Source organism: Coloeus monedula (assembly GCF_965178545.1).
Source record: "Coloeus monedula genome assembly, chromosome: 1".
Classification (NCBI taxonomy): Eukaryota; Metazoa; Chordata; class Aves; order Passeriformes; family Corvidae; genus Coloeus; species Coloeus monedula.
The window spans coordinates 13,129,774-13,152,619 of NC_138781.1; the positions used below are offsets into that span (position 1 = coordinate 13,129,774).

Consider the following 22,846-nt stretch of genomic DNA (forward strand, 5'->3'; position numbering starts at 1 on the left):
GTGCTACAGTAAACTATGGCACTTCACAATGCTAACAGAAATAATTTCCTATTTTATTTCTTCAGGTAGTAGCTGCTGTATGCTATGAAGTCACATCTGGCTGCCCTCAAAAATCTATTTAAATAAAACACTAGAGAGGTTTTTGTCTTCACTACAATTCACATTGTACTCTTTCAAAATTGGACCATCTACTGATTACCCAAGCATTCTTTATGGTTAGTTTTCTGGGGTTTATTTTATTTCTTTAGCAAATTAAAAAAAAATGCTTGTGCATTCCTTCAAAAACAAGACGGGTGTTGTTTTGTATCACTTGTTGAATAGCTAAGACAACAAAACATGCAGAAAAATGATCAGTATAATCATGATAGGAGACACTGGGAAAGGGAGGAATGACAACTAGAATGTTACAATCAAATTAGATGTGAGAAACGTGTGAAGAAATACTATATTTCATGTATAGCTTCTCCAAAAAATTAGATTGGTCAGAGTTTGAAATACTAGGAAGTAATTTCGTTTTAAGTCTCCTATGCGGGACAATAGGACCAACTAAATACTGTCTAAAAAGAATTCTTCTCAGGAAAAGCAGATGCTTGACTCATTTTCTGTCAAAATGAACCCTGAGTCTAGGAGCCACAGTGGTTTCATACTCCCCATCCCCCATAATGAACAAAAATCTCCCACATACGTCAGCAACTTCCTTTTTGCCTACAATTGCAGGAAACAGAACATATGTTTTGCTCTTGCTGTTTCAGCAGCAAGCACAACTGAGTGCTGTTATCACATTGTCCCTCCATTCCCAAATGAGAAACAACCCAAGACCCAACAGTTGTTTCACATCCCTCATTGACACATGGCAGCCTGGCTCCAGCATCACTGCTGGGACCCTCTGTCCCAAGTGCAGGCACAGCACTTCCCCACCCCAGGCACATTCCAGGGAAAGCAGCAGCAATCCGTTTCCTGAATAAATCACCTCTCCATCCCAAAAGTGAAAGGACAGATAGCAACTTTCCCAAGAAGGTAACAGTCAGAATGGATTTGTTTTCAAGATTCTGATGCAGGACTCTATTTTTATAAAGGTTTGGTCTCTGTCTACCAGTTGTAGGTCAAATTTACATCAAGCTCTGCAAGCCCAAGAATGGGCATAATTTACTGCTGACAGGGATCAGCTCCATGGCAATCAGCACAAAGAAGTCTGGCATACTGGATGCCTTTTGCTCTGGATTCTTCCTGCTCACTTCTGAGCTCCTACTGAGGTTTCTTACCCTTTGTAGTCTCTAATGTGCCCCATTCTCTCAAGCCTTTTACTCAGCTGCCATGGTACTTAGCAGAGCACTTAATAATTTATTTCCACAAAACTTTGGAGTCTGATTATCTTTGAGATCTCTATTATTTAGTCAAGCATAGCAAAAATTGACTAGTTAACCAAACTAATCCAGGGACCATGGAAAAAAGGGGGGAAAAGGAACCACAGATGGATAAACAAGTAATCCAAGCATGACCACTCATGCCTTATTTCCTGGTAAATGAGATTAAAAGTTCGAGAGAAGGTTTCACTCCAACTTTTGCTTTATATATTGCCACATTTCAGTCCAAGGCCCACTGATGTCTTGGAAAGTCTTCTAAGAGCTTTCAGCGGGAATCAAGCCCTAAGCCTCTCTCTCCTTGTGCACATTTAAAGGTTTCTCTTGAGATGTCAGCCTTGTCTCACAAGTGTGATGGGTTCCAGTGACCCGAACCATGGTCCTGATTGACGTACCAGCTGAACTTTAAACTCATGAGTAATTCCTTTTGTACTAGTGGGACTTCTTACGGTCCAGAAGGAAAAACGTCTAAGTGGCTTGGTAAATCAAGATCTAAGCCAAGTTCTCTGAAAAGGCCAATTGAAAAAGCATGGACACAAAAGTCGCTTAAAATATTTATGCAATCTCTCCTTAGAAATGTCAGGAAATATTATTCTAGGATACTGTGACATATCATGAGGACAGGGAATTTAAGATATGAAAGCACAATTCAACATGAAGAAAGCTCATTTATGTGCCAAGTTACTTTTTAGAGAACCTTTTTTCTATTCAATTTCAATCAACTTGACTGAGCAGAGGTCTAAAACATACTAGACCAGAAGAGATAAGCCAGGACCTGCTCTGTTTCTGAGGCATCTTGAATTACATCTGTTCACAATGTTATTCTTCTTGTCTAATTCATGGGTTTTATTTCAAAATCCATGAGCTAACTGATCACTGATATGCGCAGTTAACTTTACAAAGGTGCAGCTAAAAATATAAAACTGAAAGACACTATTCAGATTTCTGTATACATAATTGCAACATATGCAACAATGCAGAAGTGCCCAATGCATATAACACTGAATCATCAGAGCATTTAAATGTTGAGCTGTACTTCCAGATTTTTATGGTAGTTAATCCTCTAATTTTAATTTTTCTATATAAAATTATATATATATATAGAAAATGTGTGTGTTTCTTATCACTAGCATGGCAATTAAGAAAACTACTACCCAAAAACATTTTTGAAGAAATAAAATATGGATTTTTAGGGTTTGAGCAGTTCACTTGTTTCAATAAAAGATATTTTCAGTACAAGATTCCATTATTCACATACCTGTTTTTGATGTGGTAATATATTGCAAGAGCTACACTGTAAAGAAAAATACAGAGTTAATATCTCAGGACTGTCATATATATATGTTTCTGTCATATTACATATAAATTTAAAACCTAGCACAAAGCATGATGAACAGTATATGGTCAACAGCCTATATTCTTTTGTTCACTCTTGGATACCAGGAAAATTGCTGTAAACAGACAATTTTATAATACTTGTTTTGCACACTCCATGCTTTTTACTAGTAATTAAGTACTTTACAATAAACTTTATATTTCACATATCACGTTGCACATACTTTCCATTTAATGCCCTACTCCACTAAACTCAACAGTTTAACTCCTACTGACTCCCAAGGTTGAAGACAAAGCACCACAGGCATTGGACATTCTCTTCAGTTTTGCTAATGCTGCCAGGTTAACATGAAATGTTTTAATCACCATTGGCTTACAATTGTGTATTTAAATCCAGTAGCTCGTGTCTGGCTTTACGTAGCTGCTCAAACAGCAGACTCAAATACCATGCTCCTACAGTTTTATGGCATCGAGTTTCTTATTTTAACTCAGGAAAGATGACTCCCAGAATAACTTGTTGCATTATGCATTTCCCCTACTCTCAACCACACACCAAAGCACCCCCGTTCATCTTTTGCACACAGACAAAAAATGTCCCTCTATTCACAGAAAGTTAAGATTTTGATTACATACACAACTAACTGATCTCATTCACATTTGAGATAGAAGAAAATTAAAGCATGGATTCTTATGGTTATCCTACAGTTTCCAACTCAAAACTCATGCTTTATTCACAATACATTTTTATTGAAGGATGAAGCTAAGCCACCATTCTCCCTACTTATTGCAGCAGCATAAAACCAATCTAAGCTAAATGGGAAAGAGGATGGAGGAGGGAATTCACTCTTTCTCTTTGCAGACAATTTGTTTCGTCAGTGATTCGCTGTAAGATGCTTATGTCTTATATTGATGCAAAATCCCCCTCTTTTCTTTTCCCTAAAAGACCTTTTAAGAGTCAATTGGTTTCTCTCCAATTCTGTTCCAGAATTTTTACATGAAAACTGGGATACTGAATGTTAGGAAAACAATATGTTAGCGCTAAAACATTAGCAGAATTTTAAATTATTTCAGGTTTGGTTGGGGCTTTTTTTTTGAACAGCCATATAGTAGAAAATATCTTTCTCAGTTGAAAGTAAATATATTTTAATAAATTTGTATGAGCTTTTACCTGGTTGCATGAGAAGTTTTTAATCATAAATGTTTTTTAAATTTGACTTTTTTCTATAGATATATATTTAAGGAATCAAGAGATACTGTGTACCATGGACATTTAAAGGCCACAGTCATTACTGAATACAAGAAAAACCCACATTTATGAATGAATTTGATTTGACTGAAAGCTATTCACAAAATGAATTAGTCCTAAAATTTAATTTTAAATTATGCCCCTAGGAACACACCTGAAGCTCCAGTTCACTTTATGAAAGCAGATGCAAGAATCTACGTGCACAGCTCTGTTTGGTGCCCATATGGTTGCCTTTGTAACAAAATGTCAAATTAAGTTTAGAAAATATTTACTCTTTAGAAATCTGTATCAGAATCTGAAAGTCTCTCAGGGCTGTAACAGAATACCTCATCTAAGTTTCATTCTACCTTTCATACACTAGTTCAGCTGGCACTAAGTGTGCAGCAATGATGCTAACGATGCAGCTTTCCATCGCCCTACCCCAGCCACCCCTCCTGCTGCAGATGCTGCAGTGGATACAGTAATATTTTAAACACATCAGTGCATAACATGACACAGAAGAGATGAATGAGCTGAATAAAATGCCTCCCTCTTAGAGTTACCTATGTGCAATTGTCATTTTCCTGCAGAGACTGCAAGGTGTGGGGAAAGAAATGAAGTCATACTACAAAAGCAATAATCCTACTATCTCCTCACCCTTCAACTTGTTAAATGTGCAGCCAGACAGAAGATGCAGAGACTCTGTGTGCCAGAGTCCAGCTTCTCACCCTCTGTAGTCCCTTTTCAAGCCCTCTGACCCTTTGCAGCTTCCAGCCCCTTCCAGGCTGGCAGCCGGGCCTTAGCCCTGCATGACTCCCACTTGATCCCAGCACCGGCTCTTCCAGCTCTTCTGCTCCCCACAGCTCTGCCCACCGCCATGCACCCGAGTGAGTCTCTCCCAAACACACCCCACCACCGGCTCATCCTTCTGTGTCCTCCTTCACAAGGCTGCTGCCAGCCACTGTGACCCCCCTGAAAATGCTTCTTGGCTGCTGCAGCTGAACCCATCTCTTCTTCCCATGAGCAGCGGCAGTTCTGATGCAAAAGGTGACCCAAAACTCACCCAAAAGGCTGCACACTCTGCATACAAAGGATTTTAGAGTAGGAGAGTATGAGATTCAAGGAGGAAAAAAACCTAAACACCTCAGAAATGAAAACTGTTTTTCAAGTGTTAATCAGAACTATTTTTAAGTTACTAGTGACAGAAACCTGAAGAAAAGCAAGACTATATTCCAGGCAGAAAGAGCTGACAAGGAATCAGGTACCAATTTAACTACAAAACCTTTCTCCTCTCCCCTCTTTTTCCTTTAACAGAAAAATTAAGGACTGTCTTAGTGACCAACATTACAAACTCCTTTGGATGTATTAGACTGAACAGATTTGTCTCTCATGTAAACATCTCTGCATCAGAGATGCTAACTTAATAAATTTTTGCAATTGCATACACTAAGGTAACCAGCCTATGGACAACTCAAGAGAGGCTATCACCACCATTAACAAAGAGTATAAAATGCCTGAGCATTTGGTCTCTATTTTCCCCTTACTGTACAAAATGTAAAGAACAATACTCCACAAATACCAATTTCCTTTCTCTCCAAAAGTAAAAAGGCACCAGTGAAACTTGAAGTGCACATCTGAGACATCACCCAGTAACTCTGCAGCATGACTGATTAAATAAATTTATTACTTCAAAAACTAAAACCTTTGAAGCTTGCTTAGTAATGGTTCAGAAATATGTATACATAAATACATATTAATGTAAATACACATAAAATACACATAAAATGTAAGTTCTAGTAAAAATACATAAATTGTAAAACCTACCATTTGATGGTATACTTGAGGTTTGGTTGACTGACTGTGCTGTCATCCAGGAAAATAGTGGAGCAGGAACTGTACTTCCTTCTCAACTGCCCAGGAGGATGCTATGAAAAACATGCAAAAGAACAATGGCAATTATGTAATACCAAAGCATTTTTTTGGGGAAATGTAAGAATTTTAAAAAGACAAATTTCTGTCTCTCATAATGATGCACACAGTAATGTGAGCACATTTTGAAGCAGTTCAGAAAGTTCAGAAATAGTTAACAGTGCAAAAGTCACAACAATCCCTGCCTGAGATTTGCTAATGCTTTCAAATCCCAAATGCCCTGTGTCCCTCCTTTCCCAAAACCATGCAAAAAATTTTCTGCAGGCTTACTCAAATACATACATACACTTGGAATGCAAAGATGAACAAGACCTGTATTTCTGCCCTCATTCCAAAAGAGTAAATGGAAGAGTAAAAAAGAAATTGTGTTAGCAAAGAAGATTGGTTTACCAACAGATATAAAACCATGCTTGCAGAAAAAAAAAAACATTTAAAACCCCCAAAAGAGCTCCTAAGAGAATGAAGTAGGGGAAAGAGGTCTTTCCAGCAGAACTACTAAATTAATAAGAGAATTCCAAAACAGTAATTCATCAATAATAGATTGTTATCAGAAAGGAAGAAAACTGATCAAAGGAGAGAAGAAATGTATATAAGCAAATTTTAAAAAGTCTCTTAAGAGAAAAGGTTTTCAATATATTTCAATCATTTTTCTGCACTACCATAGAAAAACATTGGAAAACTCAGCCAAAAAAACTGTCATTTGACAACACTACTTATTTCTGAACATTTTTTGCTGGGAGGGCTTCTCCTTCAGCTGTTTAGAGTAGCCAGCACTCCAACATGCTAGAGAGAACAGTTTCACCACATCACCTAATAGCTACCACAGTGCTTAATCCTCTTTGATTTTATCTTTGCTTATTCCATCTACACTAGCAAATAACTTGACCAAGAACCTCTGTCAGGAAAGTTAAGACCAGTCAAATTACACATTTAACTCACAACAGAATAGGTTTAAAATTCACATTGACATGGAAATTTTAATTTGTCTTACAATTAATGTTGTTTCCAGTGTTTCAGTGGAGAGACCAATGTCAATGCCATCAGCAGAATTTACAGGTATTTACCAGCTCAGGGCAACTGAGTATCCTGTGACTCCTACCTCAGTACATCTTGCCCTGCCCAATTTCCAAAACAGCTATCATTACCAATGCCAGCACTCATCAGCTCAGTAATGCTCCACTTTCCACAGGCAGCTGACTTCTTAACAGCACTCATTACACAGACAGACAGACAGACTCCTGGCAAAACCTGCACACATCTAAGTCATCTGTCTGTATTTCCCAGCTATGAGTGAGAAAACATATAAAGTCTTCTGTTAATTGAAAAAAAAAAACCCAACATTATCTGAAGCTGTCACAGTTGTAGGAACATTATGTTCAAATTATCTGAAAGCTTACCAACAAATTCTATCAAGGTCCTTCACTTGACCAATAAAATTGTTGGCTGAACTGCTTTTCTTGGAAGTGAAAAGGTTTACTGAGAAAATGAAAAATACACCTTTTCGAAAATCCTCCAGGACTTTGGAAAGGTACTTTGGAAGCTGACAACCCATCTGCCTTCCAGGCTATTGTATGTTAAGCAAGGCAACAAAGAGAAAAATCAGATGCGTTGTGAATATTAATGCCATAAAATTTATTATCTAGCATTGATGCATCCACAGAGAATTACTAGGGGAGTGGTGATCCATAGCTCTTATTCTACCACAGTTTAGTTTAAACATCTGCACTAGTCTGTTGAGTACCTTCTCTAGGCGTGATAAAGGCAAAGCAATTTAAAAACAACAAAAATGAGACTCTAGTGGCTGAGGAAAAAACGGGAGATATGCAGACATCTCAGTGTTGTTATTAAAAAAAAAACAACACATGGAAAGTTTTCTTTCTGCATAGTAAGCGTCAACATGTTTTAAAGGTTTAGATAAAATTTAAGATAAATATACTGGATTCATTCAAGGGAAGCACAATTAGAAAACAACTCTGTAGCAACACCACTATCAGATTTAAATATTCTTATGTAAACAGCACTCTAACATTTGACACACATCAATAATTAGAGCAACACACCTTATTTCTGAAACTACCACATCACAGAACTCTTCTTGGATTTTCAGCCCACATCACACTTCATTAGGCTTGGAGCTTTTCACATTTCAGGAAAATACGTGGTGTCTCGTTCTCACTTTCTGTTCACAACAACTTGGCAGGAAGGAGCACCTCTCCCAGTCAGAAGAATGGTGCCAAGTATAAACCTACACCCTCAGGTAAATATTCACACACCTGTGCCATGTGAACAAGTGACCTGTTGGGAGATCAACATTCCCAGCTACTACTCTGATGTTCAACTGCAGCCATATGATGCAGCAGGTAACAGATTTTTTGCCTTTTCCAAATTGCGGAAAAGGCCCTCACTTTCATATTTTATCTTGACTAAGCTGGGAGGCAGCTGAAGTCCCACAGTTCAGTCAAACAGACTTTTATGAGCCCCCATAAAATGAAGCACAGGAACCTTCTCTATCCTAGCAAAGGACAAAAGAGGTTACTGAGCATCAGCTCAGTATTCAGCACTGTCCAGAAGACAAACTCCCTTCTGTGTCCATTTCAATGGGGTAAGTCTGTGACCAAAATTGTACAGGAGCTTAATGCCTTTGTATTTCAAATCCATCACAGCTGACCACAAAAATTCTCCCATTTAGACAATTCAAAGAAGCTCTAATTAAGAAAAATCAGAAGAGCTGAGAATAACTATAGAGCTTTTGGAGAAATTAGCCAAATCCTCTAACGAGCTCCTTCTAAGGTTCTATCCCACCATAAGGCTGACATGGGGAAAAGGATAGACTGGTACAGCTCCTTTTGTAAATCTTCATATACAAATACGAGCATAGGACACATGAGGAGCCTTGACAAACTCTGCTATTGCAAATATTTACAAACTCAAAGCACCTCACTGACATGAAGTGGGATTCACTTTACATGTATTTTGAGTAGCCACAGTACTATTTCTGTAGCCAAGCTGAGATTCCGTAGATGTCACGCCTCTCAACTTCAGCAAGACTTCCAGCTTCATCTCACATAAAATTTCCAAAGGGCAAACCAAGGAAAATATGGCAGGTAAAAACTACTTGGCAAATTATTATCTGGTTACACAGGGATCACTTTCAGATTGGAAGGCTGAAGTAAGGGACATTCCACAGAGGTCTGGTCTACTCCATATAAAATACTGAGCAATAACTTTGATCACAGTTTCAAGGTATTTTTTATTGAATTTGCAGCTGACATTAACTTGCAGAGGACATGTTTCTTAAAAAAAAAAGAAAAAGGAATATATCAATAGAATTTGTAGTTACTATGTATGCAACAGGGTAGAGCACCCATCCACTCTGCTCAGCTGGAATTTTATGTCCAGCTTTGGACACTGTATTTCAAGAAAGATTAATTTATTTCAGAGACTCTGGAGGATAGAGAAGTAATATCAACCAGAGATTTGAAAACCCTGATTTACAAGGAAAAGCTGGCAGGCTGGAAAGGTTTTCTCCAGGAACAAAGCAAAAATAATGGCCTTAAGTCATGTTGAATCGAGTTCCAAAGAAGAGGATGCTGTTTTCCATGACCATTGTGGATGGGATAAGAAGGAGCAGGCTTACATTAAACTATGGAAAATTAAGATTGGACATGAAAGCGAGAGAAGTCGATGGCAAAAAAATCCCAAGCCACCACCTTTTTCTAACAGCAGCTATAGCTTAAGTGACTTGAGCAGTGATAGAATCTCCATCACTGAAAGTTGTAAAGAAGAGGTAAAACAAACATATGCCAGGAATAGCTTAGATGCAGGCTTCTGCTCCTAGACAAGAAACCAGACTGAACAAGTTCTTGAGATGAATTCTGGACCAGTTTTCTATCATTTGGTGATTTCTTTTGGTGGAGAGTATTTGTAGCTCTTTACAAGCAGTTGCTATTTTTCTCATTTCGACCAAAGACATTCACTAAGAAATGCTGACATTATAAATCGCAATGAATATGAAATAGGTGCTTTGTGGAATTTCTTTTGTAACAGGAAAAGATGTAGAACAGAAAACTCTGCTTTTTAACTTGCTAAGTTTTTGAATGTGTTACAGAAAAAGCCCTGAGAGATCAAGGTTCAATGTATTTCCAATAATGCAGGCATTCCTAGCTATTGAGACTAGTATTTTTTCCCCTTGCACAGCTAGTACTAAGCAAATATCACTGCTTTATTTTTCTTCCAGCTTCATCCTGACACTTTCCAATTTTCCAAATCCTGTGTGTTTTAAGATGTTTGAAGAACAGGTTTTTACCTGAAGTTCACATAAAAACATATTATCAGAAATCTAATGGCCTCGTTTGCCATCAAAATTACAAAAACACAGCAGAACTGCTTCTAGGTACCTGCTTTGAAAGGAATTACACTGAATTCCTAACTTTTTACAATAAGATTATACTAAAGAGTTAGTTTATCTCAGGAAGCATCACTTAGAAATTACATCTAAATTTGTGGGGAAAGAGGAAATCTTGCTATTTCTTTTGTTAAAGTAGGCACTTCAGAGGGGTTTTGTGTAGTAACATCTGACAGAGGGGGCATACTGCCCAAAACCAACACTCAGAATTGACCAGAAGGGCCAGCTCTGGCCTCTTTAGCAGCACTAGTGTGGCTCTCCGCCCCGATGATCAGCAGGATTTGCTCCTTTGGGCACAACACTCCCCTAATGAAGCTATACAGCTTTTGTACCAGTGCTGGCCCTCAGCCAGTCAGCTTCCAGTTTGGCAAAGCAGCTACAGTCTTTTTCAGTGTTCTTTTGCACTTGTCCATCAAAAGACAATTCGGAGCTTCTGTACTAAATAATGATAATAGTGTCTCTTCTTCCCATGAACCAGGTGTAAGTCAGTGCATGATTTTAAAAGGTACTATTAAATAATATTTTCCCCCATGGAAAAACTGAGGCTTGCTTGCAGCTGTCTGTGCAGACATGCCTATCAGCTTCCAGGTACTAGAGGCTGGCCAAGATGCTAAAAGGCAGAACTGGCATGTAAAAGTGCACATGAAGCCAAATTACAACAGCAAGCAAAACTACCAGGACTGCTTCTGACTTGGAAAAGGGAGGTTCCTATCTTGAGGATCTTCTATAGCTTCAGGACATGAATTAGTTCTGACAACACAATTCACAGAAGAAACATGATTTTACAGGTCAACAAAGTGCTTCCAAAATCAAGCAAGCCACGCAACACAATTCCCTGCATGGCTCTGCAAATCTCTGCACTTACTTTCCTCTTGCATAATGGGAATACAGAAAAATTGTCTACCTTTGGTGTAGATATATTTGCTGAAACAAAAGTAATAGGAAACTGTACTACTGTATGCTCATCTTCCTCTGCCAACAACTACAATTAAAAAAAAATCCAGTCCAACCACTCTTAAGTAATACCCCTTGTTCCTCATGATTCAACTTTGTCCTCAGTTAATTTCACCCATGTTTGATAATGTCCAAAACTAGTCTAGCTTAGACTAGATCTGCACTTGCAATGCTTTTGCTCTTAAAGCTTGTCCTTACTCATGTCAACTACAGAAAATTACGTCAGCAAACCACTGAGCTCCTGAGGGGCTCAGCAACCATTGGTAAACTCCTCTGCAGCACATGCAGGCCCTATTTAACCACTGAAAAAGCACCCTGTTTTACAAACATGAAAGATTAGATATTTCTTTGAAAGCTAAAATCAGCTCAAAGGCTTATATTTACCAAGCGTAAAATTGCTACTGTTGTGCAATTTCACCAGAGGGACTTTATTGCATTCCCAGCAAAGTTATTACATAGCCCCTCATAAAAGAACTCTCCTGCATGTTCTCATTCTAACTCAAAAGTTAGCTTTTGTTTCTCCCCATAAAAAAGTTTATCACTTCATATAACTTAGTGCCTTGAGGCTGACAGGAGAGGTAAAATTCTTCACCCTAGAGGACAGGAGAAGAAACTAGGGACTGAAAGACTTTAGAGAAACACATATCAATTAGTAAGTTTAGGTAAGCCATTAAAGAAAACCTGTTAATTTTAACTTACTAGATGCCTGGAAAGAATCTTAAACTGCATCTATTAGGAATGGCATCAGTGTAGGGAAACTGCTAACTGGACCAGGTGGCCTATAAAGGCCCCCTCTACGCCTGCTTCTTTATGATCTTGCAATGGAGAGGAGCAAAGACCACGTTAAGCAATCTCTAGGAGAACTTCAAGAACACCTGAGAAGCCTCTAATCTATCTTCCAGTTTATCTTGTTCTTCTCTTCGAGTGAGGAATGTCAATTAAAATATCTTAAGGAATTTGGACAGCAATTATAAGCCTTTACAATAGCCAGCCTCGGGCAGTCCCCTTGAAAACAACATTTCATATTTTATGTTGTGCTTTGCTTTCACAGATTAAACTTTTCATAGTCTGCTTTTCAGACTTTGTTCCCATTTCAGCATGTATCTTATTTACTCGTTAACCACTAGTTGAAAGTGTTTGATTATCAGTCACATGTCCAGTAGTTTTACAACAGGGAAGCAGAACAGCTTCTTCATTCATCTGACAAGAAAATTTGGGGCTTACATAGGAGTAAGTGCCATACATCATTCCAAGCATGCAAAAAGGCTCAAAGAAATTGCTCCTGCCACACCTCGTATGGCAAAAGACCCCTCTGTTCTCTGCATGTCCCCAGTACTATGTCTGGGGTGGAGCTTGCCCTGATGCAAGTCACCAGGGTCACTTACAAGGATCATGATTATGACATGAGTGTTGCCCAGTAACTTTTCCCTAGGATGATGAAAAAAAATTCTGGTCTATATACAGATGTCAGCTTTTCTACTTGGAATGACAAAAGCAGTATTAGTCTGCTGGAATTTGAACATCCAGTTGCCAGGTAGCAGAGAGTGGAAGTCATGACCAGATCCCTAAAAAAAGACATTGATGAAAGGATGCTGTTGCTACATGGCTGGCAGACAGTCTCCAGAATAAAAAATACATGAAAGTGAGACATTACTTCTTTTTATTTTCTTTCCCTTTTCCTACCCTTTCTCTTCCTTCAGAAATATTCCAATATGCAAAAAATATCCCTGATTCTTAAGGGGTATTACATAAGCAGAGATTCATTTCAAGAATGTATCTTGCCTAGAAGAGATTACTTGGGCTAACAGAGCATTTTCTCCTTGTGTGAAAGGGAAAATTTCTAGGAAAACTTGAAGGAGAAAACAACCTTTTTTCTCCCCCCACCCTGCTCCTTTGCTCTACAAAAAACCCAGTAAAAAGAAATACCTACTGCAACAACAATAAAAGATTCACTCTTTCTCCACCACCTCCTCTAAAAACACAAAACGTGTCTGTCTTCCTGTTTGCTTTCCTTGTACAGGCAGAGATACTGATGCAATCTCTCTTCTCTGAGAAAGGGAACGCCTCTATCTCAGGCTGCATCTTCATCCCTCTCAGCAGCTTGACTAAGCAGATTAAAAAACATGTGCACACCAAGGCAGTATGAAAGTCATAACAAAAAACAGTGACTGCCAATGCAACAGGAAAGGGAAGCAGAGTCTGCTGCAACTGCTTAGAAATTAAAACAGGCAGAAAGAAAGCAAACAGGTCAGGTACATTGTAGGTAGGGAACTTCCAGCACCATTCCCAACCTGTCATCTGTCTCCTTGGGCTCCGTGGGAAGACTGAGAGATGACAGCTCCTCCATAGCACTCTGTCACTCCCTCCTTTCATTCTTTCTCCACCCCAAAAAAAGAACAGCTGCTGGCTTCTTCCATCACACCTACTGACAAGGTGAATCTGAAACATGGCAACTGTCAGCCCTTGATAAAATGTAACAAAACAAAGCAGGAACCCACTATTTGTGTTTGGGGATCAAAGGAAACTATTCAGCCAAATAAAATATTTTTCAAACAAAAGCAAGTGAGAAAGGAAAAGAACAATGGTGTGATCATGCTAAGAAAGTACATTTTTAAATGAGGAACAGTCAATATTACTTTTTTTTATAAGTAATATTTCAAAACTGCATTTGTATATACTACTATTCTCATCTGTTACTACACAGAATTTGGTAAGCAGTTAAAAAAAAAAGTACAACTTTTTTTGACACTTCTCTTTCTAACCAGCCCCCCCATATCACTTGGGAGAAATTCAACTCTGGCTGCAAAATAACCAGTTAAGCAGATTCTGCACAAAAATATAAAAATATTTTGTTGCTCATCTTGGTTATTTATCACAAAAGGAGCATAGGCATCAAAAACAACAACAAAAAGATGACATCATGGAAAAACCACAAAAGAAAAAAGCACTGCATTATGGTGAGGAGTTCTTTTAAAAGAAAGACAAAAGAACACTACAGAATTTATGTTCTCTGGCATGTTTCCTCCAGAGCAGACATGGGGACCCAGCACTTCACATCAACAGAGGAACAGACGAGTAGCAATAGCTCCTGTTAGCACACACTGAGAAACAGTGGAAAAGAGCTGATTAGTCAATAGGGTATATCATAAACCCATGTACCACGTAAATAAGACCCATCATTTGTCACATACAACTGTTAAATCTAAGTAATTCCTTAAATTTCTTCCAACAAGGTGGTCTAGGAAAACCATGATGGTTCCCTGCAGTCTGAAAACCTAAACACAGTTCCAGTTATAAGCCACAGCTACCCCTTCGAAAAGGATCACTGGTTTGTGCACCAGCTTTAGCACACTGAAGATTTAGGAGGTGCTGAATGAATACCCACAGGTGTGCTGAAGAAACAACTTAAATTACAGGGACATGCCTGAAAATACAGTTTATCTATGAGTATTGTCTAAAAAACTTAACTGACTTGTAAAGACAGAGAGAAAGCCATGGTAAGGACTCCAGCTTCATAAAGGTTCATTTTTAGCTTTGTAATTCAGAAGTACTTTATAAGTACAAAGAAGTCAGACTTAAGGTAGCAGTAAATCATTGAGGAAGTTTACAGTACTGCAACCTCAGCCAATACTTTGAATGGCACTTGGGGGGGGAAAAAACAAAACAGAAATTAAGAAGAGGTACAGCACTTAGCACATCAACTGCATATGCTGCTATACTGAGCTACCAACAACACAACTCCTCACTGCTATGATCACCATCACCCTTCCCTTTTCTGCAACATGTCCAGCCTAACCTAAGAACATTTTATACCAAGGTTTGCAATAGTGTGCTTCCAGCAGCATCCGAGTAGTCATCTTTGTTAATCTGCTGGAGGAAACTCAGTCTGCCTAACCCAGAAAACAATTTTTACATATGAAATGGTTGGTACTGAGCACACATTATTAGATTTACAGGAACCCAGTGCACTGGCTTTCCAAGCAATTTTATAACAAGACAATTGCTCTGCAAACTACCCTCACATGCACTATAAACAATGGGAATGTTTTGCAGGGGAATAGAAGATGAGTGATTATTTCTTCTGTATCATACACTTTTTTTTTTGTAGAAATAAAAGTGCATTTTAATATCTACCAAGAATCAGTCCATATATTCTTTTCCACGGGCCTCGTTGTCTGATACATGTGTTGCAAGAATCCCCACTGCAACAGATGAGGACCAAGAAAATCTGCTAGCCTAGAGAGGGCAACTTTAAGGGCTCTGTAAGCCTCACACTATCTCGTGACTTCTCAGAATCTTAACTCTTGGGAAACTGAAAATCTCGCCTTGCTTTGGAAGCCATTCAGTAGTTTCAGAAATACTCAACACCAACCAGTTCTATCAACAAATGAAGCAGTCCTGCCCTCTCACCCCACACAGCAGGTCATTCCTGCCCTTGTGGCTCCCTCCCTTTCTACAGGTGTGAGCCCTGGAGTGAATCACAATTAGGAGCCCCATTTTAGCTTTCAGCTGAATCCACCTGCATTTGTGCCCCAATCCAGTTTATCTGGAGCTAGACAAATGTTCACCCCAGCACAAAGAGATGAAGAGGGTATAAACCACATCTGTTTGTTTCAGCAGCTGTAGTGTCTTAAAAATGAAATGACAGCTTATATTTCCAGATAGAGAAAAACTTGAGAACTTCTCCCCATTCACCTTGAAGGCAAATAGTATTTGGTAGACAATTAGTTCTTTCCCTTTTCAATTTCACAGAGACATGACTCCAAATATTTCAGCACAAGGCTTCACATACTTGGAACCACACTGGTTCCAGGTGCTTCAGCAGTACAAACAATGCTAACTGAGGCAAAGAGCCTGGTCCTGTATCCAAAGCAGGCTACAGGGTATTTTCCCTCAGCTTCACTGAGAATTTGGTTCAAACAGAAGGGAACTGAACTGAAAAATGCCCAGGGTACATAAGCATATCAAACCTCCATCTTCACACTCAGCATGTACCACATGTGAATCGACAGTTACACTGCATCAACACTGGTCAGGCACTTCAGAACAACTGTGCACGTATCAAATGCTGTAGAGCTCCCTGCCAGTGCAAACTTGCATACAAATGTAATCTAAAGTTTCAAGAGTTTCTGTAGTAATTTTAAAAATCATACCAGTGTGTGCAGCTCTTTTTCCCAGATATCAGTTGCCTACGTACACGGATTGTGAGCATGATACTGTCTTCAACAGATTCGTTCCACTAACTCAATAGTAAAGGCCTATACTTCAGGATCCTGACACAGAACAGACATGTGGAGCATCAGCACCCTCTCAGCAATGTGGAAATCATGTGTGATAACTCTCATTTACTGTATAATATAGACAACAAGGAGAAAGCTGCATAGCGAGGCATTTTCACTTACGTGGTTTATATAGAGACTCTTGCGTTTTTCTCTCACTGCAAAAACACAAAATATGATAGAAATATTACATGACTATTTTTCCCGATTAAGCTTCTTATATACCATTTATAATAAAAAGAACAGGAGACTATCTATGTGCAACATTATAATTCCTTTTGCACTAACCAAGTATATTTATATAGCAAACACAGAAGGAACATATATCTGTATGCATAAAGGCATTTATGCTCACTAGTGTGGTGATGGGCTAAAGTTCTCATCCATTTGGGTACTTCAGCAGGCACTGGTCTGCATGGGCAAGCTAATATGCAGTAAGCTGCAGTCCAAGGTAGCAGTGGCTTGGCCATTCTTCCCCAGTTCTCTGTGCGGGTACTCCTAAGCCACTGGTGCCTTCATGCAAGGTACCTTGCTGCAAAGTGGCCTACACTACTTTGCAGGTATGAAAGCACCTAAAGAGCTACACCACGGACTTAGCAAATTGTCATCATAGCTTACTGTGCACTAACTCCCACAGAGGAGCCTTGAAAGCATATGGATTACACCACTGCCTTCTATAAGGCACAAGCCTGAAACTATTACTTGTGTTGGATGTAACAATGAAAATGTATTTCTTTGGTGAGTATGGACCAGTCACCACAAGCACCACAATTAGCCAAAATAGTCAGAAAGTAAATAGCAACAACAAGGGAGATAGATGTATAAAGTCTTAATTGTCAGGCAAATGCTTATTACAGCTGATTAAATATACTCTTATTTCATTTTTTTAAAGCACTTCCCCAATTAACTCACCCCATAGAGAGCCTGCGGAGCTCTGTTCCAGTGAAAATACCACAGCATTTAGGATACAAGTCTGGAGGCAACTAACACATAAATCAAACTGCAGGATTAAAATAATAATGGTTTCATGCTGTAGGTGATTAAATGCACTTTGGTGCACCATGATTTGAAAGCTATGGCAACCCAATGCACTTAGCAAAATAAGAGAGTTCACAATGGTGGGATAGCCTGTTCATTCCCTGTTGGATGAGAAGCCGTTATTTGTGATTTATTATAAGCAAGCAATCTCACATAAACAAGGCTGTATGTGTGAATACTGTGAAATAATTGTGTTTAATGCAGACATAAAATGAAAATTAAAAAATACGAAAAAACTTTGAAAAATCCTTACATAATTTTCCTCCCAGGGAGCAGAAAGGAGAATCACACATGACAGATGTTAGCCATGTCACTTAGAATATGCTCAGATCCACAATTACGGACATTGTATAAGAAACAGAATTAAACAGGAACAGCAGAGAAATTCTGATGATCTAGTAAATTGTTAAACTGCTTGAAATCCTGCTAAAACACTGCACTACACTTAAGTTCCACACACTGCATTTAGCACCAGCAAAACACATAATATGCTTCTACAGAGAAACAACAAAATTATGGTAGATACTTCTAAGAACAGCCAAAGTATTTGTCTAGAATCACATATTGTAACGTACAGGCAATAAACAATCATGATAAGCTGTGTGCAAGCCTAATATAGTACATAACTCAAAGTTAACTCCTATTAACTGTCAAATTTTGAACACAATTAAGTATTTTATATAATTATATTTATATAATTATATAAAATATAAGTATATAATTGTTAAATCACAATTATACCGCATTCGAAGTTCTTCAAATCCTACAAAGACAGCCTGGATATATACTCCAAATTCCATTTTAATGACCTTTACTCCCCTTAGTTTTTTTCTTCTGTATTTTCCCTTGTATCCTTTATTCAATTCCCCATGAAGGTACAACCCTCTGTTTCCCAAAGTACAAATATTACTCACAGCTCAATCCCATTTGCTATTTCCAGTCTCCAGAAGAATATGTTAACCTATTTATACACCCCTCCCTTTTGCCTGCTCCAAGCACTTCTTGTGCACAGCTTTGCAAGCACCAGGCTGACCTCCTTTCCCTATCTCTCCATATAACAGAAATTCATTTAGCCTGGACTCTCAGGTAAGACACTATAGGAAGGCAGTTGCTTCTTTCTGTGCTTCTGGCTCACTCTGCCATAGTGTAAGGCTCAGCTCTCTCCAAAACACATGCCAGTGGAGAATTGGGCAGAGCAGAAACCCACTCTGTCACAACCACTCTCTTTTGTAATCACAACCCCCCCCCTTTAAACAAGGGGAAGCCAATTATTGCACAAGGCAAAATGACTGTAAAGAGGTAATTTCATCACTTGGCTTCAGTCAGTTTAAAAATGCTTTGCTGCTCATATGGTCTGCAGCAGGCCAGACCATCATGTTAGAATTAACTAGCATTTTGCAGCATAAACTCCTAACTGCAACTCCAGGATTTTGGGTTTCAGGCATGAGGTTTTGATGATGTGAAGCTGAACAGATTTGGAGTAAGTTTAAACAATTAAACTTCTCCTTTTTTTAAACAATTTAAAACTTCAAAGTTGTAATGGAACTCTTCACATGGAGCCTGAGATGCGCCAAATTGTCTTAGTTGTCCTCATTCTAAGGCCAATGACCTGTTCCTACTGCTGCAGGCACTTTCAACTGTTATTACTGAGCTTCTGCAATAGGAGGAAAGTATCCTGAAATTAAAAGAGACTGAGGAAATACACACACCCAGAGGCACCTGTGTGTATATGTACATATATATGTATTTTTCATTGAGCTGTAATAAAAACTTTCACTGTGCAGTTTCTATAGACTTATTTTCATGTTAGCCATATCAGGATTGAAGACAAAATCCTTGAGGATTACAACTATAAGAACATCTTGCGTTTTGGAAGTTGGAGTTACCAGCCATTATTGGCAACTCATCTATTTTTCCTTTAGCTGAGAAGACTGGTCCTAGCTAACATTTAAGAGTAAGACCAGCTTACTCCACTTCTATACACATATATAAACACAATTTCAAAATCTTATTTGTCTGAAGCTCATTGTTGCACTGATACTGCAAAATTTAGCCCATACACTGAATGTGTAAAGCCAAATCTAAGTTAGGAGAGAGGCACAGCTGGAAAGCACCAACAGGAAACACCATTACCAGCACCCTGGAGGAGCAAACATTGCCTTCTTGCTACCATAAAGGAAAGGCAGTTACATTGTTGGGAGTGCTGTTTGGAAACCCTGGGTTAATCACGGCCACACGCTAAATAGCACATGGGTTTCCAATCACCCACAGCTCACTGGCCAAGCTCACCAAATGAGGGAGATCTTGCATAAAGCACTCACAGAAGTTAAAAACGTAACAGGTAATACTCTGTACTAGCTCCCTAAATAGGAAGAATTCCACACAACCTAGAAAATTCCCAAAAGAGATGGAAACATTTAGAAAAGCTCCTCTAGTTAGGAATCAAATTAATATTTATTGTGACTTTAACTTTTCTACAGATTTATTGAATGTTCAGGTAATTAAGGATTCATTCAGACTACTGATGAATTACATGCTTAGCATGGCATCCGGGCTTCAGAGAACAAAGACAATTAAAGACCACATAATAAACGGTGATGCCTCATCCTGTCTCATTGTATTTGTTGCTCACCGCTCACATGTTAATCATAAGAAGGTCAAGCACAGCTCCTATGCCAGGAGAATACTATAAGACTATCAGTGAGGCTCAAAGAGCACAGGGTTACTAGAAAGCCAAAGATGGAACTGCCTGAAGGTAACACTGCCAAGTCACTCTAGCACCTAGTGATGGACTTGGCCACTTCCCACTGTAAAACCATGAGATGTATGCTCACAGCCAGAGCCAGATCCTGGATGAAACCCTGAATCCTGATGCCACTGGACTTTCTGTGTATTGTGTAATGTGTATTTTCAATGTCCACAGGTCTTATCTACAGAAGTATTCTCGCTTACAGTCAACAGGAAGGTTTACCAGCCCAATACTATTAAAGTAATGGAGCAATTATTTGCCCAAGTTAGGTGTTTTCAAAATAGCCAGCTCAGCTCTCCTCTTCTACATCATCTGAAGAAGTCTTGAGGGTCCCCTAGATTCCACAGCAACCTGTCAGATTACAACCCTACGTGCCCTAAAAAATCCCTCTATTTTCCCTTTAACAAGCACTTTATAGCATTTTGGTTAGGCAACATCCTTGAACAGTGTGGTAACTCCTACAGCTCACTTGGTTCAACAAGGGGCCCAAAGTACAGCCAAGCAAAACGCTTAGTACTGGGAGCTGTCCCACCAGAACATGATGGTTCTTGGCAATAGATCAGTAGATAAATGTTTGCAGAATCTTTTTATTTTTGTACAAACAAAATAGCCTTTGTATTTTTTCCAGTGTACCAAGGACAGCTGAACAGATCTTACACTCCCATTGGTAACATTTCTATAATGTTTCACTAAATCCATTGTTCTTACTCAAAAATATGTTCTTCACATTACTTAAACTAGAACAAAGCTTCATAGATCAACTCTAGCATGGGTATAAACATTTTTATAAAATGCTTAAAATTAACTCCATACTGCAATAAATTAACTGCTATTATTACAAGTAAGAATAATCATCCGGTCTGGTCAAAATTTTTACTTGTTGGACTTGGGTCTATTTTGTCCTTTCTTTCAACAGGCTGTAACAAGAAACAAGTAGCATCCATATGGGATTAGACAGTTTCAACACACTGCAAAACCATTATAAAATAGACATCAATCTTTACAATACAACTATGGAAATATTATCATATTCATTTTACAGACTACCAAACCAGGTTAGTATGGTAAATCACATCCAAACCCATGTAATGAGGCATTGACAGAACCAGGGCTGAATTCAGAAGGACAATCTCAAGGTCAAAGGAGGTACTCACATAAGCAACTCTTCAATTAGGGCCTAAATGTATATCCTCTTTGTTCTAGTCATGCTCAAAAACTAGCAAAAAATACACAGTAAGTGAAAACTACATTATTTTTCAAGTGATGTGTTTGACACTGCAATTTACTATGTAAATCAAAAGCAGCATTTATAGGCAGCAGAAAGGAGGACAAAGAATTCATATTGAACAGTCAGAATTACAATGCAGGAACTGCTTTGAAGGTCCTGCTAGAAAATAATGTGTTTTGCATCCATTATTCATTTATTTCTAAACCAACATGTCATACATGTCCAACAGGGAACAAAAGAGCCACAGTAAATGGCTTCTATTCTACTAACTCTGTCAGGAGACTTGTTTAACCAATGCTAATTTTAGAGATCATTTTGTCTATATATAAAGAAAACCAACGTAACTCCAGACAAACATGATTATATCAAATCCATAACAAGAGGAGAAGAAGAGAGAATGTTTGGGTAGGATGGAAGTCATTTTGTTAAGAAAATCTAGTACTGAACTCATTTACAGTATCATCTATATCAGAAAAACCCTGGAAATGTCTTCTTAGCTAATATAAACTGGCATTTTCTAAAAGAATACTTTCTACACATCTTTCAGAAGCCTAATGATCAGAGTTTTAAAAAATTAAGAAACAGTTAGACAAAAAATTATGGATTTAGAAAAAAATATTTTAAAAATATTATTATATTAAGCTTCATCCATATTTGTACTACTGGTCACACAAGACAATTAGCTAAAGGTGTGACTATTTAAAACTCTAACATGATGCCTCTAAATGCCTCTTTTTGGGGGAGAGGGGGAAATTACTTATTAAAGGACTATCACATGCATTCAACAAAGGGTTTAGAGATAACTACTGTAATAAATTCAGTAACCTACCATCTGTTTGTGATTTACTGAGAAATATCGTACTGGCCCGTGGATGATCTGATGGGTTGAATTCCATGTTCAAATCTGGAAAGAAAGAACAGCACAAAAAATATTTATGATTATTCAATGGCAGACACAGATTTTCTCATTCTTTTTAATAACACCAAGTTTACATACTTAAGCAGCTACTGTAAAACAAAATCCATCTTGAGGCTCACTTTTTTATCCTTCCTTGAACAAGTGGTTCTTTTTGGCATGCAAATCATTTGCATCAACACAGCTTTGGGATTAGACTTCAGTTCTAAGGGCTGCTTTTGGATTAAAACAGATAAAGGAGCTTGAGAAGTTGGTACACAAGAAGTCAGGAATTTCCCATTTACCATCACTTTCTTCCCACCATGCACCAAAGCCACAGCTTGGCACAGGAACACAGCTTGTTATATGTAATTATTGAATAATTAAGTATTACAAACAAATATACAACCCTCTACAGATAGACAGGTTTCCAAGATTAGGCATGATT

At 38.3% G+C, this 22,846-nt stretch overlaps 1 protein-coding gene across 1 annotated transcript in view; it reads right to left on the reverse strand.

Annotated features, from left to right (window-relative positions):
* CCNY (cyclin Y) overlaps nucleotides 1–22,846 on the reverse strand; it is a 119,585-nt gene that overhangs the window by 22,726 nt on the left and 74,013 nt on the right. Inside the window, exons 2-5 of the mRNA XM_082303343.1 lie at nucleotides 22,333–22,407; nucleotides 16,612–16,646; nucleotides 5,746–5,846; nucleotides 2,620–2,655 (exon numbers count right to left, since the gene is read on the reverse strand). Coding sequence (XP_082159469.1) covers nucleotides 2,620–2,655; nucleotides 5,746–5,846; nucleotides 16,612–16,646; nucleotides 22,333–22,407 — 247 coding nt within the window. The remainder of the gene's footprint in view (nucleotides 1–2,619; nucleotides 2,656–5,745; nucleotides 5,847–16,611; nucleotides 16,647–22,332; nucleotides 22,408–22,846) is intronic.